Source organism: Alligator mississippiensis, chromosome 1, assembly GCF_030867095.1.
Source record: "Alligator mississippiensis isolate rAllMis1 chromosome 1, rAllMis1, whole genome shotgun sequence".
In the NCBI taxonomy this organism is placed as follows: domain Eukaryota; kingdom Metazoa; phylum Chordata; order Crocodylia; family Alligatoridae; genus Alligator; species Alligator mississippiensis.
In genome coordinates, this window is record NC_081824.1 from 296,560,934 (window position 1) to 296,578,160 (window position 17,227).

The 17,227-nt window shown below is 37.8% G+C and overlaps 1 protein-coding gene across 1 annotated transcript in view; it reads right to left on the reverse strand.

Moving 5' to 3' along the window:
* The window catches only part of BRWD1 (bromodomain and WD repeat domain containing 1), a 97,276-nt gene that overhangs the window by 19,736 nt on the left and 60,313 nt on the right, over positions 1 to 17,227 (reverse strand). Inside the window, 10 exon segments of the mRNA XM_059720745.1 lie at positions 522 to 1,502; positions 5,428 to 6,402; positions 6,954 to 7,130; positions 8,721 to 8,956; positions 10,620 to 10,786; positions 11,037 to 11,189; positions 11,946 to 12,092; positions 12,760 to 12,801; positions 15,626 to 15,701; positions 16,247 to 16,372. Of these exon segments, the coding sequence (XP_059576728.1) occupies positions 522 to 1,502; positions 5,428 to 6,402; positions 6,954 to 7,130; positions 8,721 to 8,956; positions 10,620 to 10,786; positions 11,037 to 11,189; positions 11,946 to 12,092; positions 12,760 to 12,801; positions 15,626 to 15,701; positions 16,247 to 16,372 (3,080 nt within the window).

Here is a 17,227-nt window from a genome sequence, read left to right on the forward strand (position 1 = left end):
AGTAAGGTTCAATATTATACAGTAGCAGCCCTCAGACTGACAGTGAACAGATTTAAAACTGTTACTTTTGCAGTATGGTTCCAGTCCACATTGAAGTACTGCCCTGAAATAAGACACTGGGAATCCATTCCTACACAGGCAAACAAATGCAAGTTGAAGTATGGAAGAAACTATCATGATTTAGTATGTTTTTCATAGAAAATATATTCCTGGAATTACACGACATGACACAGCTAGCATTCATCATGAATTCTATTGCTATTACCATAAAACTGGAATAGATTGCCCTTAATGTCATTTTCGGTATCTTCCATTTTCAACACACTCTAGACGCTGTCATTATAGTCATATTTTACAGTTCTCCTACTCTGATTTCTAGTTCTTATTTTAGTGTTGAAAAGCAATTTTACAGTTCGTACAGTCCAAATCCTCCCAGTCATCATTATCCATATTAATCCTACGGCGTTTCCTCCGTCTAGACAGTACCATAGAATTAGATGCATTAGCTTTAAAATTTTTACCTTTTCTAATGACTTTGGTTTTTCCTTTTCGTTTCCTCTTTTTTGCCGTTTTGGTATCACCATAGTTACATCTATTGGCATCTAATATTTCAGACTCAGAATCAGAAGAGCAATTGAAACTGGCTTCAGGTCCAGATTTTGAGCTCCTGGCAGTCCCAGAAGGCTCCACACTCTCTGAAGCAGAACTTCTCCCATCCTCCCTCTCCTCTGCTTCAGACTCTGCTGTGTCTTCTAAATCACTTAAGACTTTTGCTTTTTTGGAATTAGCTGGAGGCTTTTGACTAGTCAGCTTCTTGTTGTTTCTACCATTCCACTGGTCTGAGTCAGAGTCTGCCCCATCTTTGGAGTTGCACATCCCTACAGGTTTGCGTACAGAAGTGGACTGGTCAGAAAGTCTCTGACTGCTCTCATCCTCTGACTCGTGGCTTCCAGAGTCCTCCTCCAGGATTTCACCTGAAAGATCTTTCATTTCAGGTGAGGCAGCACAGACTGTTCTGTGGGGTTGTTTATAGCCATTGTTTTGCTTATTCGTCACTGCCACTTTTGTTTCAGTTTCAGAATTTGAACTTCCATTTTCAGATTCACTAATGTATTTTCTTCTAGCAGCAGATGAACCAGGCCGAGAAGGAGCTTTCCTCCTGGTGTACTGCTCCTTTAGCTCCTGTTCTCTCTCTGACTTTAAGCCTGCATCATCCTCAGAGCCATCTAGTAACATTCTCCTGGCTGCAGCAGAGGCATTGCGGTGGGGAAGCTTTCTGTTCTTGCACCCAATGCCAATGCTTTCCGAGCTGGAGACCTCCTTCACATCCCTCATCAGCTTTAATTTATTAGCAGCCACAGTGGCACTTCTGCGTGGAATTCTTCTGTAACTTTCTTTGCTGCTGACTATTCTGTAAGGGGTCTTCGAATATTCTGAGTCACTTCCATTTAGCTTCCTCCTGGCAACTCTTTTGCTATGTCTGTTCTCCTGAGCAACAGATCCTGTAACAAAATTGTCAAATTCTATTTTTTTTTTTAAAGAGAAATTAAAAGACATGCTAGACATTTAAAAATAAAATTAGCTTTATACTATTATTATAGAGGCAAAGCTAACTTTGAAGTTAAACAGGACTAAACAGCTGTCTTTTATTTACATAATAGCATAGACATTTCATATATACTGCCCTCTATATTTAACAGTGACTAAGAATTCTGTTATATTAGCTATCATCTTAATTACATTTATTCCCTTTAAAGTCTGTCTTTTCACCCCCATCTTTTAAAGTGTACTTGCATACACATTCACACAATTGTTTATTAACAGAGTCTTGTCTTATGAAATCATGATTAGCAATTTAAGCAGAATTGTTCAGTACAGGATATAGAAATAGGATTAGTACTAAAATATGAATTCTGATACTTAGCACTGCATAGAATTCAATACTCTACAAAGCAGATGCACAAGTCTGGGCAGATTCATCTGCAATAGAATCCTACTGAAGCCACTGGGATTCTGTGTAGGCATGAAAAATAACACTGAAAAAAACCTGTTTGCAAGAACTGGGGCCTGTATTAGTAGCAACCAAAATGTATTATTACTTGGTAACTCTTCAACAGCCTGCAAGGAGCCAATTGTAGTCTCAGTATTGTGGCCAAAGATTCTATCAGCTTATAGACAACTGTTCTTTCAATTCCTACAGATGGCACTTCCCAATCATACTAAAAAATACTGGTAAAGTACACCCAGTGTAAGAAACTTCCTTCGACTATGCTGTAACTCATCTGAAAATAGAGGAATGTCTCCCCTTACAAGGGAGTAGCTGATGCTTTGAGTCAGATTGGACAAAAAAGACTTATATTCAGTCACTTAAAAATAACGAGAGCCAGTCACCTCAGCAGTTCAATAGATCTCCAAAACGAGAATAAATTTTTAGGCAGAAGAATTCAGCTCTTGGAAATCTGCAACTAAAATTTGCTTTAAGACGCACTGATTGCACCATGATCAAGACTAAAAGGGTCTAATGTGAATGTGACAACGCAAAGGAAATTATGGTAAAGAAGGATTAGACTAAATATTCTTTGAGATGTTGTTTTACTTGGATAAAATTCGGCGGCAGGGTACACATGCATCTCAGGCACATAAGCTCAGAATTTTCTGGGGAATACCAGTCTGCCTGCCTTACTTCAACACAGCAGCAGTGATGCTTGCCCATTTGCCTGCCTGGCACACCATGCTACTCCATGTCACCGTCAGACTGCTCCAGGACTTCTGACCAACCAGCCAGGACCTGGGATGGATGGTCATTCTTGCTCTAGGTAAAATGCAAAGCTTATCAAACCTGCCAATGCTGAGCATACCAGTGCCAAGGTAGCCAACACTGATTGGTAAGCAGTGCCTTGAGATGCGATACGAAGCCACTAAAATGAAAAAGAACCTTAAGAAGTTACCATAAAATCCATGGCAACAAGAAGGCATGAAACCAAACTATAGTCTTCCCAAAGAAAGCCCCAACACTGAAAAGCAAAACACTTACAGAATGAATAAATACAGAATACAATTTGTTTTCCATAATATCATTCTGGTATGCCAAAAACCTGTTTACTTTAAACCGAAAATTATATTACAAAAGAAATGTGTTCAATTCAGATTTGGCAAAGATGTTTTAATGAAGTGATATTTATGACTAGTGGTACACTGACATATCAGTACATATCAGATCGGCACTGATAAAAGGAAAAACTGACACTACTGGCAATTGGCTTTTTTTGGCGGGTGTAGCTTATGTCACTGATACGAGCAGCTACTGGAGTTGCTCTTCTGGCCCAGCTTCAGAACCTAGGGAGTAATGCCACTTCCACTCAGCTCTCCCCTTTACAGCTGTTGCAATGGATGCCTAAAACCCAAGTGGGAGGGAGGCAATGAAGCATTACTGCCCTGAGGTCTAGAACCACACCAAACTGCTGAGGATGAGTGTTGCTGTAGCAGGGGCTCCAAAAGTCCCTGCCTCATCTGCAGCATACACTGCAAACTGCCCATTTAGTAGGGGCAAAAATCTATTTACTGAAGTGCATGTATAGTGTTGACAAGGCTGTTTGGGTAAATCTGTTATCTTTTATTAGACCAACTCAAAGAGTTGAAAAAATTCTTAGCAAGCTCTCAGGTTTAAATACCCTTTCTGTCAGGCTGAGGAAGCATCTGTTGGTGTATGCTCTTCCTGGATGGAAGAATACACACCAACTGCAGATGCTTCCTCAGCCTGACAAAAGGATATTTATACCCGAGAAAGCTTGCTAAGAAGAATTTTTCCAACTACTTGAGTTGTTTTAATATAAAAGATATCAGATTTACCGAAAGAACCTTGCCTGCTTATGTCCTTAGACCAACACGGCTACAACCTACACTTCTGTATAGTGTTGTAAATTGGAAGAAGAGACAATAGATTTCAGATCAATTGATTCCTGATTGACACTGCTCCAGCTCAACAATTTAAGCTAGAACACAACAGAAAATTGGCAGGAACTCTCTTTTGCTTCACTGTATACCATTTATCAAGAATGCCACACCATGGGGAATTCTCAAGTGATCACACACCTGAGTACACTATTCTGATGCAAAGGCCATATATGCAACATTAAAAACGATACTTCCAGACCTGTGTGCACTTAACTTTACAACCTTTACATTCCGCTTTTCTTGTGGAAATTTTGCAGAACAAATTCAAATATTACTTTCATTATTTACCTGAGCAACGTGGCCAGACAATACATGATTGCCTAGGTTCACAGTTTTTAAAGTTTAGTGCCATGGGTTCACATGAAACAGGCCTGCTCTGGAACTCATGGAAGCCATCGTCCCATAACCAAAGTGATGTAGTGCAAGTAATCATTTCAATGCATACACAGAATTTTCTACAAACAGCCACTTGATTTAAAATTTTTAGGGTGGTTATTTTTTAAAGTATTAAGAATGTACAGTTCAGGCCTTTTTAAAAAACAGGTGTAACCTCAGCAAATTAAATCTTAATTTCCACTGTTGTATTTTAAGGCCCACATCTACAGACAAGATCTATAGAAAATGTTTTGAAAAATACCTTCAAAAAGTCCGTTAGAAAAAAGTTACATCTGGCAAAATTTAAAATTATCATAAAAATCACAGTTACTGGAAGTGTTAAAAACTCCACCTTTTTTAAAAAGAAAAAAAACCTTGACTTTTCTCATTGTATTTATGAAAATCTGACTAGTTTCAAGGCACGAATCAGCTTGAAAGGTAAACAATTGATAACATTGTAAAATTGACTTTTACAAGGGAAACACTTCAGCAACCTTTACTCTGATTGTAACACTCCCATATTTTTGAAATGATACAATGGCTGAAAAATAAAATGAGATAAATTAAAGCTTCTAGATGACTTAAATGAAGTATTTCTTAGAATTTGCGCAATCACCCATAACAATTAGGCCTTATATTCCAATACTTACACACAGACAATTTTTACTTGTATAAAGTAACAATTTTGACTGTAATACATCCCAAAATAAAGTTATTTTTCTATATCTTTGTTAAAATGTTGCTATAAAATGGACCAAAAAAGAAGTTCAAAATGAACACCATAATACTTGTACCAAATCATTTAAATTAAATAGATCCAGAAAGGTTAAGATCCAGCATTCAAGCGCTCTACCACCATGATTAAAAGAGAATAGTTTTTATCTGAAAAAATGTATACAGATTACTCTGAATATTGCCAGCACAGCTTTCCACTTTTATTACTGACATTCACTATCAGCCTACCCCCCAACTTCCTTCCAAAAAGCAAAGAACTCATTTTGAATAGTGCAAGTCTTCCTAGTGATCACCTAGATTAATTCTATATTGTTACTTTAGCAAGATAATAGATTTAGATGCATTTTATGCCCAATGTATTACCTTTTTTAATGATTTCCCGTTTCTTCTTCTTTGCCATCGTGGTATCACCATAGTTACACCTATTGGAATTTGGTATTTCAGACTCGGAATCAGAAGAGCACTTGAAAATGGCTTCAGGTCCAGATTTTGAGCTCCCGGCAGTCCCAGAAGGCTCCACACTCTCCGAAGCAGAACTTCTCCCATCCTCCCTCTCCTCTGCTTCAGACTCTGCTGTGTCTTCTAAATCACTTAAGACTTTTGCTTTTTTGGAATTAGCTGGAGGCTTTTGACTAGTCAGCTTCTTGTTGTTTCTACCATTCCACTGGTCTGAGTCAGAGTCTGCCCCATCTTTGGAGTTGCACATCCCTACAGGTTTCTGTACAGAAATGGACTGGTCAGAAAATCTCTGACTGCTCTCATCCTCTGACTCGTGGCTTCCAGAGTCCTCCTCCAGGATTTCACCTGAAAGATCTTTCATTTCAGGTGAGGCAGCACAGACTGTTCTGTGGGGTTGTTTATAGCCATTGCTTTGCTTACTCATCACTGCCACTTTCGTTTCAGTTTCAGAATCTGAACTTCCATTTTCAGATTCACTAATGTATTTTCTTCTAGCAGTAGATGAACCAGGCCGAGAAGGAGCTTTCCTCCTGACGTACTGCTCCTTTAGCTCTTGTTCACTCTCCGACTTTAAGCCTGCATCATCTTCAGAGCCATCCAATAACATTCTCCTGGCTGCAGCAGAGGCATCGCGGTGAGGAAGCTTTCTGTTCTTGCATCCTATGCCAATGCTTTCCGAGCTGGAAATCCCCTCCTCCACATCACTCATCAGCTTTAATTTATTGGCAGCCACAGTGGCACTTCTGCGTGGAATTTTTCTGTGTCTGCCAGTTTTGTTCTTCAGTGGTTCAGAAGCAACTGATGTATTTTCAGAATCACTTCTATATAATCTTTTTCTAGCACTTTTTCTGATATGTCCATTCTCCTGAGAAGCAGACCCTACAGAATAAAAGAACTGATTTAGTTCTTAAATATGAAAAAGTTACTAATATTACATTTTGTTTTCTGCCAAAAATAGTTAACTTGGAAGGCAGAGACTTCCTTAAGTACAAAACAGCAATAGATTTAATTTGTTCAAATAGGGGAATTTAAGAAAACTTAGAAGCCTAATTTTTCTTGTTGAGCTAAAAGATAAGTCTAAAATGGACTTTAACCAAAATTACAAATCCTTTTATTATAATTAAGAACACAAGATCACCTGTATTTTTGGGATCATTATGAGTCTTCTCTTTACCAGTAAGATTTCTGAGTCCAATGTTAATCCTTTCACCAAGTTAAGGAATAAGATATGAAGAGCAGGTTTATTCTTAACAGAACTGGAGCAGAAATTGTACCAAGATGCTACAACAGCCCTGTCGTATATACCAGATGTTAACGCGCAACTTTCACAAAGAATTAATACTAAATTAATTGCAGAATGCATATTAACGATTTTATATACATTTTTGCCTGGTTTTGGTCATTCGCCAAAAATGCCAATTGAATCTTACCCATTTTTTTTCTTTGAGCTGCTCTATTTCTAGTTACTCTGAAATTCCTGCTCTTTGTTTTTGATATGCCATTTTGTAATAATGGGGATGCAAAAGCCATAGAGCTTTCTTTGCTTTCCTCAGAGCTATTCGTAGAGGATGAGGAGGAGGAAGCCAAAGTGCCTTCTACTTCACTTTCTGGGGGGGGGAAAAAAAAAGATTGGCATCTCAATTACGATTTTGAAAAGTTAATTAAACTTCATATCTACAAATCAGTAAAGCTATAGCTTGCCATTTCATTATGTTTTAATGAAAGTTTTTCAGATTTATTTCATAGTGAACTGGTTAATACTTGTTGTTATCAATACATGTAACAACATAGTAGCTGCAGATTATAATACCATCTATAATAATAATGGAATTTCATTCCAGGATATAGGTACCGACTCCATGAGTGCTCTGGGGGTCAAGCACCCCCTGAAAAAAATTAGTGGGTACTCAGCACCCACAGAGCCATGCTTACAAATAAAAAAAACCCCCACCCCATGGCTTTACCGAAAGAAACAGTGCATTACTTCAAAAAAATTAAATAAAGACCCTTTTTTTTGAGGGGGGGGGGGTTACATATGCAAGCATCCGCCGGCAAAAAGCAAAGTCGGTGCGCCTATGATCCTGGATGTATATGCATCTTTTTAAGTTCCACATAAAGATTCAGACCTTTTAAAAGTAAAAGATGAGGGAAAACACACTTAACTATTAATTCTGCTGTCCTTTCTTTAAAAGCCTCTATCATTCTGATACTTTGAAGGAGGGTCTTGACATCTCAAGTGACCTCTGTGTCTATTGTACAAGGATGTACATCACTTCTGAGTGTTTAACTTTCTCCTTTAAACGTTATATTAAAAGCTTTCTGTATGTATATGACAATGCTTTATACAAGCCAAATATAAATTAAAGAATTCATTATAAAAGCAATTAAAAATATTTACCACAAGAACTGTTTGCAACTTAAAGGTTTCATTTACATACTTGACAGAGTATTTTAAAAACAGTATTTGTGTATTTATTTCAATGATCAGCTTCTTCACATCACCGTCCCCAAGGATCCATTTAGTTCTGCAATGAATCCCCGTGGAGTCATTACCACGAAAGGTGGAAGGTGCGGGTGCAACTACTAAAACAACTCTGCTCCTTTGAGACGAAAATTGTTTTTACTGGCAAGGTTCCCCCTAGAACTGACTTTGCAGTAATTTTAATTTAAAAGAAACTGCATTTTACATCTTTAAAAATAGAAAAATTCTAACAATACAACATGAAATCAAAACACTTCTCAAGTTTTCAAATTCTATTACAGAAGATTTTTCTACAGAAGCCGTTTTAAGAGGCCGGCCTTTGTTTACTTTACCATGATTGCCCTCAGAGGTATCAATTCATTTGGCCCTTGGGGACAGATGAGGGTCTCTGAGCCAATCTGGGAGCCTGACTGGGCTGCCAGAGCCAGTGCTCAGGACTGACTTAAGGGTGCACAGCATGCACCCTGTGCCAGGTCCCTAAATCACATGCAGCACAGGTAAGGTCAAATCAGAGACCCTTAGGCCAGACCATGGGCTAGATCTGGCCCACAGGTCATATGTTTGACACCCCTGATTTACATTAAGACTTTTTAATCTAAAATCTAACAGCTGAGAAAAATAATATTTTTGACTTTTGTACTTAAAAAAAAACCAAACCTATATTGCCAAGATTCACACGTCAGCAAAATTCCCAGATAGACATTTCATTCCTCACCTGATGACAATGTTGAACGATGCGTTAGTGTTGCAGCTTTAGCTCTCCCACTCCTTTCAAATGATGTAATACAAGCAGAATCAGAAGATTCACCAGAAGAACTGTGACCACAGTTGCTAGCATTTATTTTATGGCTTACAATACAGGTCTCTCTGCTTGAGGTAGGTTGAGTAGAAGAATCTTCCTGTTCAGATTCAATTTTTGCCTGAGATTTTAATGTTTTCTGCTTCAAATTTCTAGCCAAACAGTGGGAATAAAACAATATACAAATGTAAAAATACAAAAAGATTACGAACAAGTTAAAACAAAAATCCTATTTTTCACACTGCTGTAATAGCAGCTTTTAGAGTTTTGTTATAGCATAGAATCCTCATCAGCTACAACAGTACCACCTATATGAATTAAAACCCTCATACATCAGAGTTCTCCAGACATAGATAATAGGTATAATGGACAGAAGGCCCAGCAAGGTAGGACCTTAGAGCAAGGTAATTGGCCATGTTACTCTCTACCTAGGTATAACTTGGGGGTGAGATCTTGCTGCACCAAATAAGTACAGGCACCATAAAAACAAATACGCAACAGACACAGCTCAGTATCAATGTTGCAGCACTGCAATATCTTCTAAGCAGGGAAATCCAAGAGAAAGAATGCCATGTGTTAAACAAGTAATCCAAGTATCCCTAGAATCCTGACAAGAATCTGCTTGCTCAGAGAAGAAAGCACCTAACTTTAGGATTAAATTGTAATTTGGTTCCTTCAGTGTACAGGCTCTCCCAGAAGACTTTTCTAGATATTTATCCAGGTATCGTCTTGGTAAGGGTTGACATGTACTTGGTCTGATCAAAAGAGGCCCTGCAATTTCCTGACCCATATTACAAGCATTCTTTGCACTCTGCTGAAGTGGGGAATGAGTCCCCACTTATCTGAAGAAACCCTATTCTTGGTTGGGTGCAGGTCTCTGACCTGTGAAGACGACTCTCACAACTCCTCTATAAGTGGGAGGAAACCAGCTGAAATACTGCCTGCCTCTGATGCATGTTTATTTCATGCTGCCACCTGTTCCATTTGATAGAAGGGGGGCAGATTGAAAGTAAAGGATATAAGGGGTTGTTTTTTTTTGGGGGGGGGGTTGTTTTGTTTTGTGTTTGTTTGTTTTTTTAAAGTCAGAGCACCTGCCAGACAAACTCTAGCAATAAGAGATGAGAACAGCTCACTGTTCATGAGAAATAAGGAAATACAGGTCTTTCTTTACCAATATAATCGATTGCTTCTGCTGCCACAGGAAGTACTGTTGAGTAGCAACAGAAAAGGGAATTCTCAAACAAACAGTTTTGACTTTTACAGACTTCTTCCGCCATCACTACACAAAGTTTGGAAGAATACCAGGAGTAAATCATGTTGCACTATATGAATGCCAAGACATTTTTTGGCTTTCTTAGCTAAATCCTACTGTATGCTACCAACCACATGCTCTAAGAGATAGAATAACTGGCTTCCTATTATACGGACGTGGTAAATGTATGTTACCCATTACATAACCATACACTTTTTATCAGATTATAAAAAGGTGTAATTAAATTTTCAGTTTAAAAAATTAAGCTAACTGAAATAAATATATTTGTTTTCTGGCTAAACTGCTGCATTTAAAACAACTGGTCAACTTTTTATTCATTCTCACACAGTATAAAAACTATGAAACAAAAGGGAATATTTCTTGTAAGTGTTCACTGATTTGAGACAAATTATATATTGAAATATTTTCAATATAAGTTAATTTTATTAAATGAGTAATATGTTGAGATCATGCTTTCATCTGCAAAACTGAACATAAACAAGCATGTGATATTTTGATCACCACAGTAAATGCCAAATCCAGGCATTTTCTAGTCTATTTACCTGAATGTTTTGCTAGGATGCTGTACAGGAGCACTATGCAACCGCTTCTTGTATCTCTGGCTTCTTCTTACTCTTTCATTGTGTTTTTGACCAGTTTTGAAATCAGAGATGATTCTTCTAATTTTTTCCTCAAACAGTGCTGACAGTCTCAAAGTCATACTATAAATCTAAAAGACAGTTTTGAATTACAAAATCTCTTAACAGTAACTTGAGCATTCTCTAAAGCATTCAAGAATCTACTGGAAAGAACTTCTATAGAAAGACTGATAGCAACTCAAACATAAGATCATCCTTAACAATTTTGCCCTCCCCCACAGTGGTAGTTAAAAAATAAAAAAAATCACTGATATACAACCAAACTCAAAATGAAGTCTATGCCACTCTGACCAATATGAAGTTTAGTGTATAAAAAGTTACCTTTGATTTTTTGTTTGGCGTGTAAGATTTTGCATTGCTAAATATCAGTCTTATATCTTTACACAGCTCCATTGGGGTATCATAATTTCCAGCTTCCAGTGTCTCCTTCACTGTACCAAAATCCATTGGAGTGTCTATAATTTCTCTGTAGTCCTAGGGTGAAAAAAAGGAGACAAAAATGAAAGATAATGCTGGAAATTTCTAGTCAGGCAGGGTCAAGTCTTCAACTTTGGCCTAAAGATTTTGAATTCCTCAACCCCAGGACAGTATTTAGCATTTTTAGAGCTGAAACTTACGAGTAAGTTCAGCCTCACCCAGATGCACACAAAACTCTGCCCGCATTTAAAAAATAGAAGGCAGGGCATGGTAACACCTTGGAGACTAACTTTCACTAACCAACCTGAGGATTTCTGTACACATGTGGAGATGCTACTCTGACACACTAATTACAGCGTGGAACAGAGTTGATTGAGTCTGTCAGAGCATATGCTTTAGTTCAGGGGTTTTCAAACTTTAAATACATTTTTTCTAATAACTTTTAGCAACTTCTTTAATATCCCGGCGGCCAGACACAGAGCTGGAGGGAAGGGGCAGGGGGAGTGCAGTGGTGCACAGCCGGACATGCAACACAGTCTCTCACCCCATAGTATACAGGTAGAGTTAGAAATTTAGAAAAAGTCACAAAAAGCCTGCTTTTAGAGATGCTACCTCGATGAAAAAGAGCACACAGTTCATATTTAAGGACAAAAACAGTTTTCTACAGTTCTAGACTGAGACTGAAGAATACAGCTACCAGCTTTCAAGAGCTCAGATGTAGAGAGGGCTTTTGATACGGTATGAATGCTATATTAGTAAAAAGGGAAATGGATTAGATAACTAAATACTTATAATTTATGAAGGACCACGTACAGGATATTGATCCAAATCAACAGGTTGTCTAAAAGGCTCAGAATCTTCACATTGGAAAACTAAATTCACTAGTTCCATACACTGTTTCTTCCAACTATTTTCATCATAGTTGACTTTTATATTTTTTCTCCTCTTCAAAGCCCGTCCCTTAAAAGAAAACAGATTATTCTGCCATCTTATGAAAAAACAGCTTATAAAAATAATTTCAGTCATATTTTTAAATACACTTTAAAAATGCATAAACTACAAGGAAATCATTTTAGATCGAAGGAATTCTGCAAAACATGCAACACTATCTACCCCTTTCTATTACTAAGTTAGGCAAAAGTTGAACAATTTTCTCCCTTACAATTTCCCTTTGTTACTTGATCCTGTAGGCAAGCCATGATCTATGTATAAGTCAGTGTATGGAAAGATGCTGTTTTCCTGTGAACTGCTTTGCAAGAGCTCACTCTGACCACTGGGTAAAAATCAATCCTGTTTTCCTTGTCATTTCTTGGTAATTCTAATGGCTTACATTAAGTTACGTATTAAGTTACGTATTAAGTATGTTGCAATGAACAATACAGGTATCACAAGTCCAGCTCTATTACTTAACTGAAGAATTACACATTGTAGCTGAAGAAGTGTTCAAAAGACTGGTATCCAATTATTTGCAATTAGCATCAAAAAAGTTGAGACATATTACTTTACAAAACTTAGCATTGCTCTGCTACTTCATTACTCTTTCTGCTAACTACAGTTCTCATTTTTAACTTTTCTTTTCCTCACAGCACTGTTTTTAATATTAAAAGGTAAGGACAGGCCAACTCACTTTTCTTCTTCTGTATGAAGTCCTTGGAAGACATTTCTCATCCTATAACACAGACCAGACAACTCTGAAAACCACTCACAAAGTAAAAGACAGTAACTGCTCAAAAGCAGCAGATGCCATTGAACTTATATTATATTAAAATGTACATACAATACTATTGTAATAGGCATTACAGAAAATTTAACAATTTAACAGGACAAAAAGGAAACATGAAAGGAAATAATGCTCCCTTCAATGGGCCCTCAGATTAAGTGATTTAATTAAGATCCTAAATTTATACCATTATCAAGCATTCTTGCCTGCAGCTCCTTTCCCTGAACATGAATGGGAGAATAAGACTGGGTTCCACAATGCTACGCTTCCTAAAATATAGGCTTACACCAAGGCTTCAGCAGAGGAACACTTTCATTTTTGGAATGTCTTGTAAAATGCTTTTATATAGAAGGGTGCCTTATTATATAACCCAGAGCTCAATATAACTAAGGCCTGATTGAAATTGCAATTTTGCAATTTTCATGACAATCAGGCAACCAAGTGTTTTTCACAAAAAATGCTATTTGCACCAAAATGTCACAGTATGGCTGCTTGCTGGAGAGTTCCCCAGCAAGTGGCCATGTTAATGGCGTTTTGTTGCAATAAGATCGCTGCTGCAGGCTGGGGAAAGCATTCCCCAGGCAGCAGCAAAAGCCTAGCAGTCCAGGAAAGGGGGGAAAAGATTGCAAAAGGGACAAGGGAAGGAGAGGGTTTGAGGATGGGTAGGGGATGGGCTGTTTGCTCCTCCAAGCAGGTAAAGGAGAGGAACAGCCATTCTCCTACCCAGTGTCAAGGCCATCTACCAAGGTAGATCTCAGGTGCCCAACAACCCCAGTGCCCCAGTTTTTCCTCATGGAGGAGCAAAAAGCCCCTTCCCTCCCCATCCCCAAACTCTTTCTTCCCCATCCCTTTTGTGACACTTCCCCCCTCCCCTGGGTCGCTACAATTTTCCTGCTGGCTAGGTAATGCTTTCAGCAAACGGGAACAACCAAGGAGTGCAGTGCATCACAATCTGAGTGCAAAAACAGTGGCCCCTGCCATGATCAGGCCACAATATTAGTGAGCTGGGCTCTCAATTTAAACCAGGCCCTGAATATAACCAATTACAAAAATTGAAAGCTAAAGAGCTTCTAAAATCAGTACATGGCAAACAAAGAGAATTTGAAAAGCTCTAAGATTGCTAAAACAACTTAAGAGCCATAATTCTGCCAGTGGTAATGTCTGACAAGTGTTTTTCATGGTTTTAAATCTCAGAGTCACTTACGGATTCAATTTAAATATGCCATGGCTCAAGCCCTCAAAACAACACAAGTGCTTTTCAGTATTTTGCTGAAGTTCTTTTTAGAGATCACTGTTTAAAACAGACCATTTGGCAAAAGTAATACGTTACTTATGTCTGAGTCAATATTACTGACATAGGAAGTAGTGCTCCATATGTGCTACTACATATGCCTATTAATACCTCCTAACTTTAAAAATCAATGCATTATTTTCCTCTGTTCTCAGACACCTGAGCTGCATATTTTCACAATGCATAATCTAATCTTGATGCAATAGATTTCAAATCATGATCAGTTTTCTTGTTTGGCTCAGAGCAAAAGTGTTAATGTAAATATGCTAAGCAACTGTTTAACTATACAATTCTAGCCACATTTTTACTACTTGCTTTTACACTATTGTATAAATACAGAGCAACTACACCATTTTTTTTTGCAAAAGAAAAAACTATACCCCCAAATTCAAAACAATTCAACTTGTGTAATGAATAAATTAGTAAAGCGACCAAAACGCTGGCTTGCATCCATAGTTGCTTCTCAAGCAAATCCCAGGACGTCATTCTCCCCTTGTACTCAGCCTTGGTGAGGCTGCAGCTGGAGTACTGCGTCCAGTTTTGGGCCCCACAATTCAAAAAGGACGTGGAGAAGCTTGAGAGAGTCCAGAGAAGAGCCACGCGCATGATCAGGTCAAGAAAACAGACCTTATGACAACAGGGTGAGATCTATGGGGCTCTTTAGCCTGGAAAAGCACAGGCTATGTATGGGGTGATCTGATGGCCACCTGTAAGTTTATCAGGGGTGACCACCAGTATCTGAGGGAATGTTTGTTCACCAGAGCGCCCCAAGGGATGACAAGGTCAAATGGTTACAAACTACTGCAAGACCGATTCAGGCTGGACAGAAGGATGAATTTCTTTACTGTCTGAGCTCCCAAGGTCTGGAACAGCCTGCCATCAGAAGTGGTTCAAGCACCTACATTGAACACCTTCAAGAGTAATTGGATGCTTATCTTGCTGGGATCCTATGACCCCAGCTAACTTCCTGCCCTTTGGGCGGGGGGCTGGACTCGATGATCTTCCGAGGTCCCTTCCAGCCCTAATGTCTATGAAATCTATGAAATTATTATGGGCATAAGTAGAGTATTTTAAATAATACTACACACACCATGACAGAAGGAAGTATACACCGAATAGTGTCGTGATTACTGGCAAAATGTATATTCAACATGAAAAGTTTGTGTGTAAATTTAACACACAGTAAATGAAAAACTAATATTTGATTTCATCCCACCACACCACATCTTAACTTCCTCAAATTGTACGTCAGTTTGGATAAGTGGTCAGACTATTATCTAAATTATATCCAGATACATGGCTACATACAAGTATAGTATGTCTATGTGCTGTTCAATTACAGAAGATTAAAGGAGTACTTTAAATTTTAAAACCATTCTTACCATTAACATTAATAGTTAACTATACTCCCCGTCACTGTTAAAAAGCTTTTTTTCAACCATTTATTTAAAAAAATAAAAATCAACAACATAAGTTTGTTACCAGATCATCATTAAGACAGTCTTGTTCATCTTCTGTTACACTATGAAGTTCAAAAATATCTGTACAATCCTCATCACTGTAAAACAAGAAGAATGTGAAAAAATGCAGCTGACACTTACTAGACTTTGATCTGGATGAACTAGCACAGCTTAATGTTGGTTTCTTCAGAATGTGAAGAACAGCACTATATCCCAATTGGACCAGTTCAGACATGTCGCTGAAATAGGGAAATTCTACATATGTGCTCGATAGCAAAGAAATAAACTACCTCTAAATGGCTAATAAATTATATTCAGGGTGAAGATAGGGTGGAACAAAAAACAGACAGTAGATCAGACCATTTTGGGGAATAGAGACTTTTCCACAACTTGAGCATCAGTAAATGGTGATTAGATAGGAGTGCTAAACATGTCCTCTAACTTTTAAAAAAGCCTTAATGTGTTAAAGTTCCTCAACAGTTCAGAAAGTGGTTCAGATTTAGAAGAGTTTTTAAAGACTTTCATCTATTCTTCACTGCAAACTAAAGAGCAAGATTTAAATTAAAGTGATATTCAAGTACAATATCTTCCTTAGGTAATAACATATGTGTTAAGCTACTATTTAGACTAAAATACTGCTTACTTGATGAACTTTAAGAGCTGTGTAGTGATCTTCTTAGCAGCTCTAGTAATAGCACTTCCAGGTTCATTGAAGGTCCTGGCATTACTTTCAATATACCTCACTTCCCAAACCAATGCAGAGATTCTCCTTTAAAGTATAAAACACAGTAAACTTTTAATGTGAAAATGAAGGGATGAAATAAACAACAGAAAGTAAATTGCTGCTTGTTACAACTCACTCACTGAAACTCCCAATTTAAGCAGATGAAACCCCTGTTAAAATTAAACTCACAAAAAAGCAGAAGATATTCTAAATTAAACCAAGTGACCAGTAGTTCCTTGTACTTGCTCTTATTTTTGGTTTTGATAATACATATAATTGAACATATTCTTGGCAGAACTGCATGTTTTCCTCAATCATCTATCTGCCACACTTAAATACTATAATAACAGTCTTTCACATTTGAACCATTTTATAAACATATAAGCAATCTCAATTAATGAGCTAATTAATAAAATGCAAATTCAGATAAAATTACATTAAAATTAAATCATAACTTGCATAAAAATATATTTGTTGGCTCCAGCCTCCTATGGGCTAGTCATCAAATCACTTCTAGAGAAAATACCCACAACATCCAGGGGGGGTTTCCCCCCTCTATATGTAAAAATGAGATAAATCAGCATAGGCTTCTGACACCACAAGATTTGAAAATCTAACTTGTACTAAGTTCATCTGATGAAGTACGTTCAGGTTCACAAAAGCTTATGCTACATCTCTGATGATTTAGTTAAGTCTACGAAGTGCAAATCTACCCAGCAGTCTGACTTAAGTCATGTATTTCAGGGCTCAGATTCTAGCCCAGAGGCCATATCTATACTGTGAAGCCATGTGTTCTAGCCTGCAGGGATCCTGATGGGTCCAAAAACCTGGCAGTGGGGGAACAATGGCAGCTAATTGCTGCTCACCTGCTGTCAAATTTCTGAACCCAGGCAGGTAGCC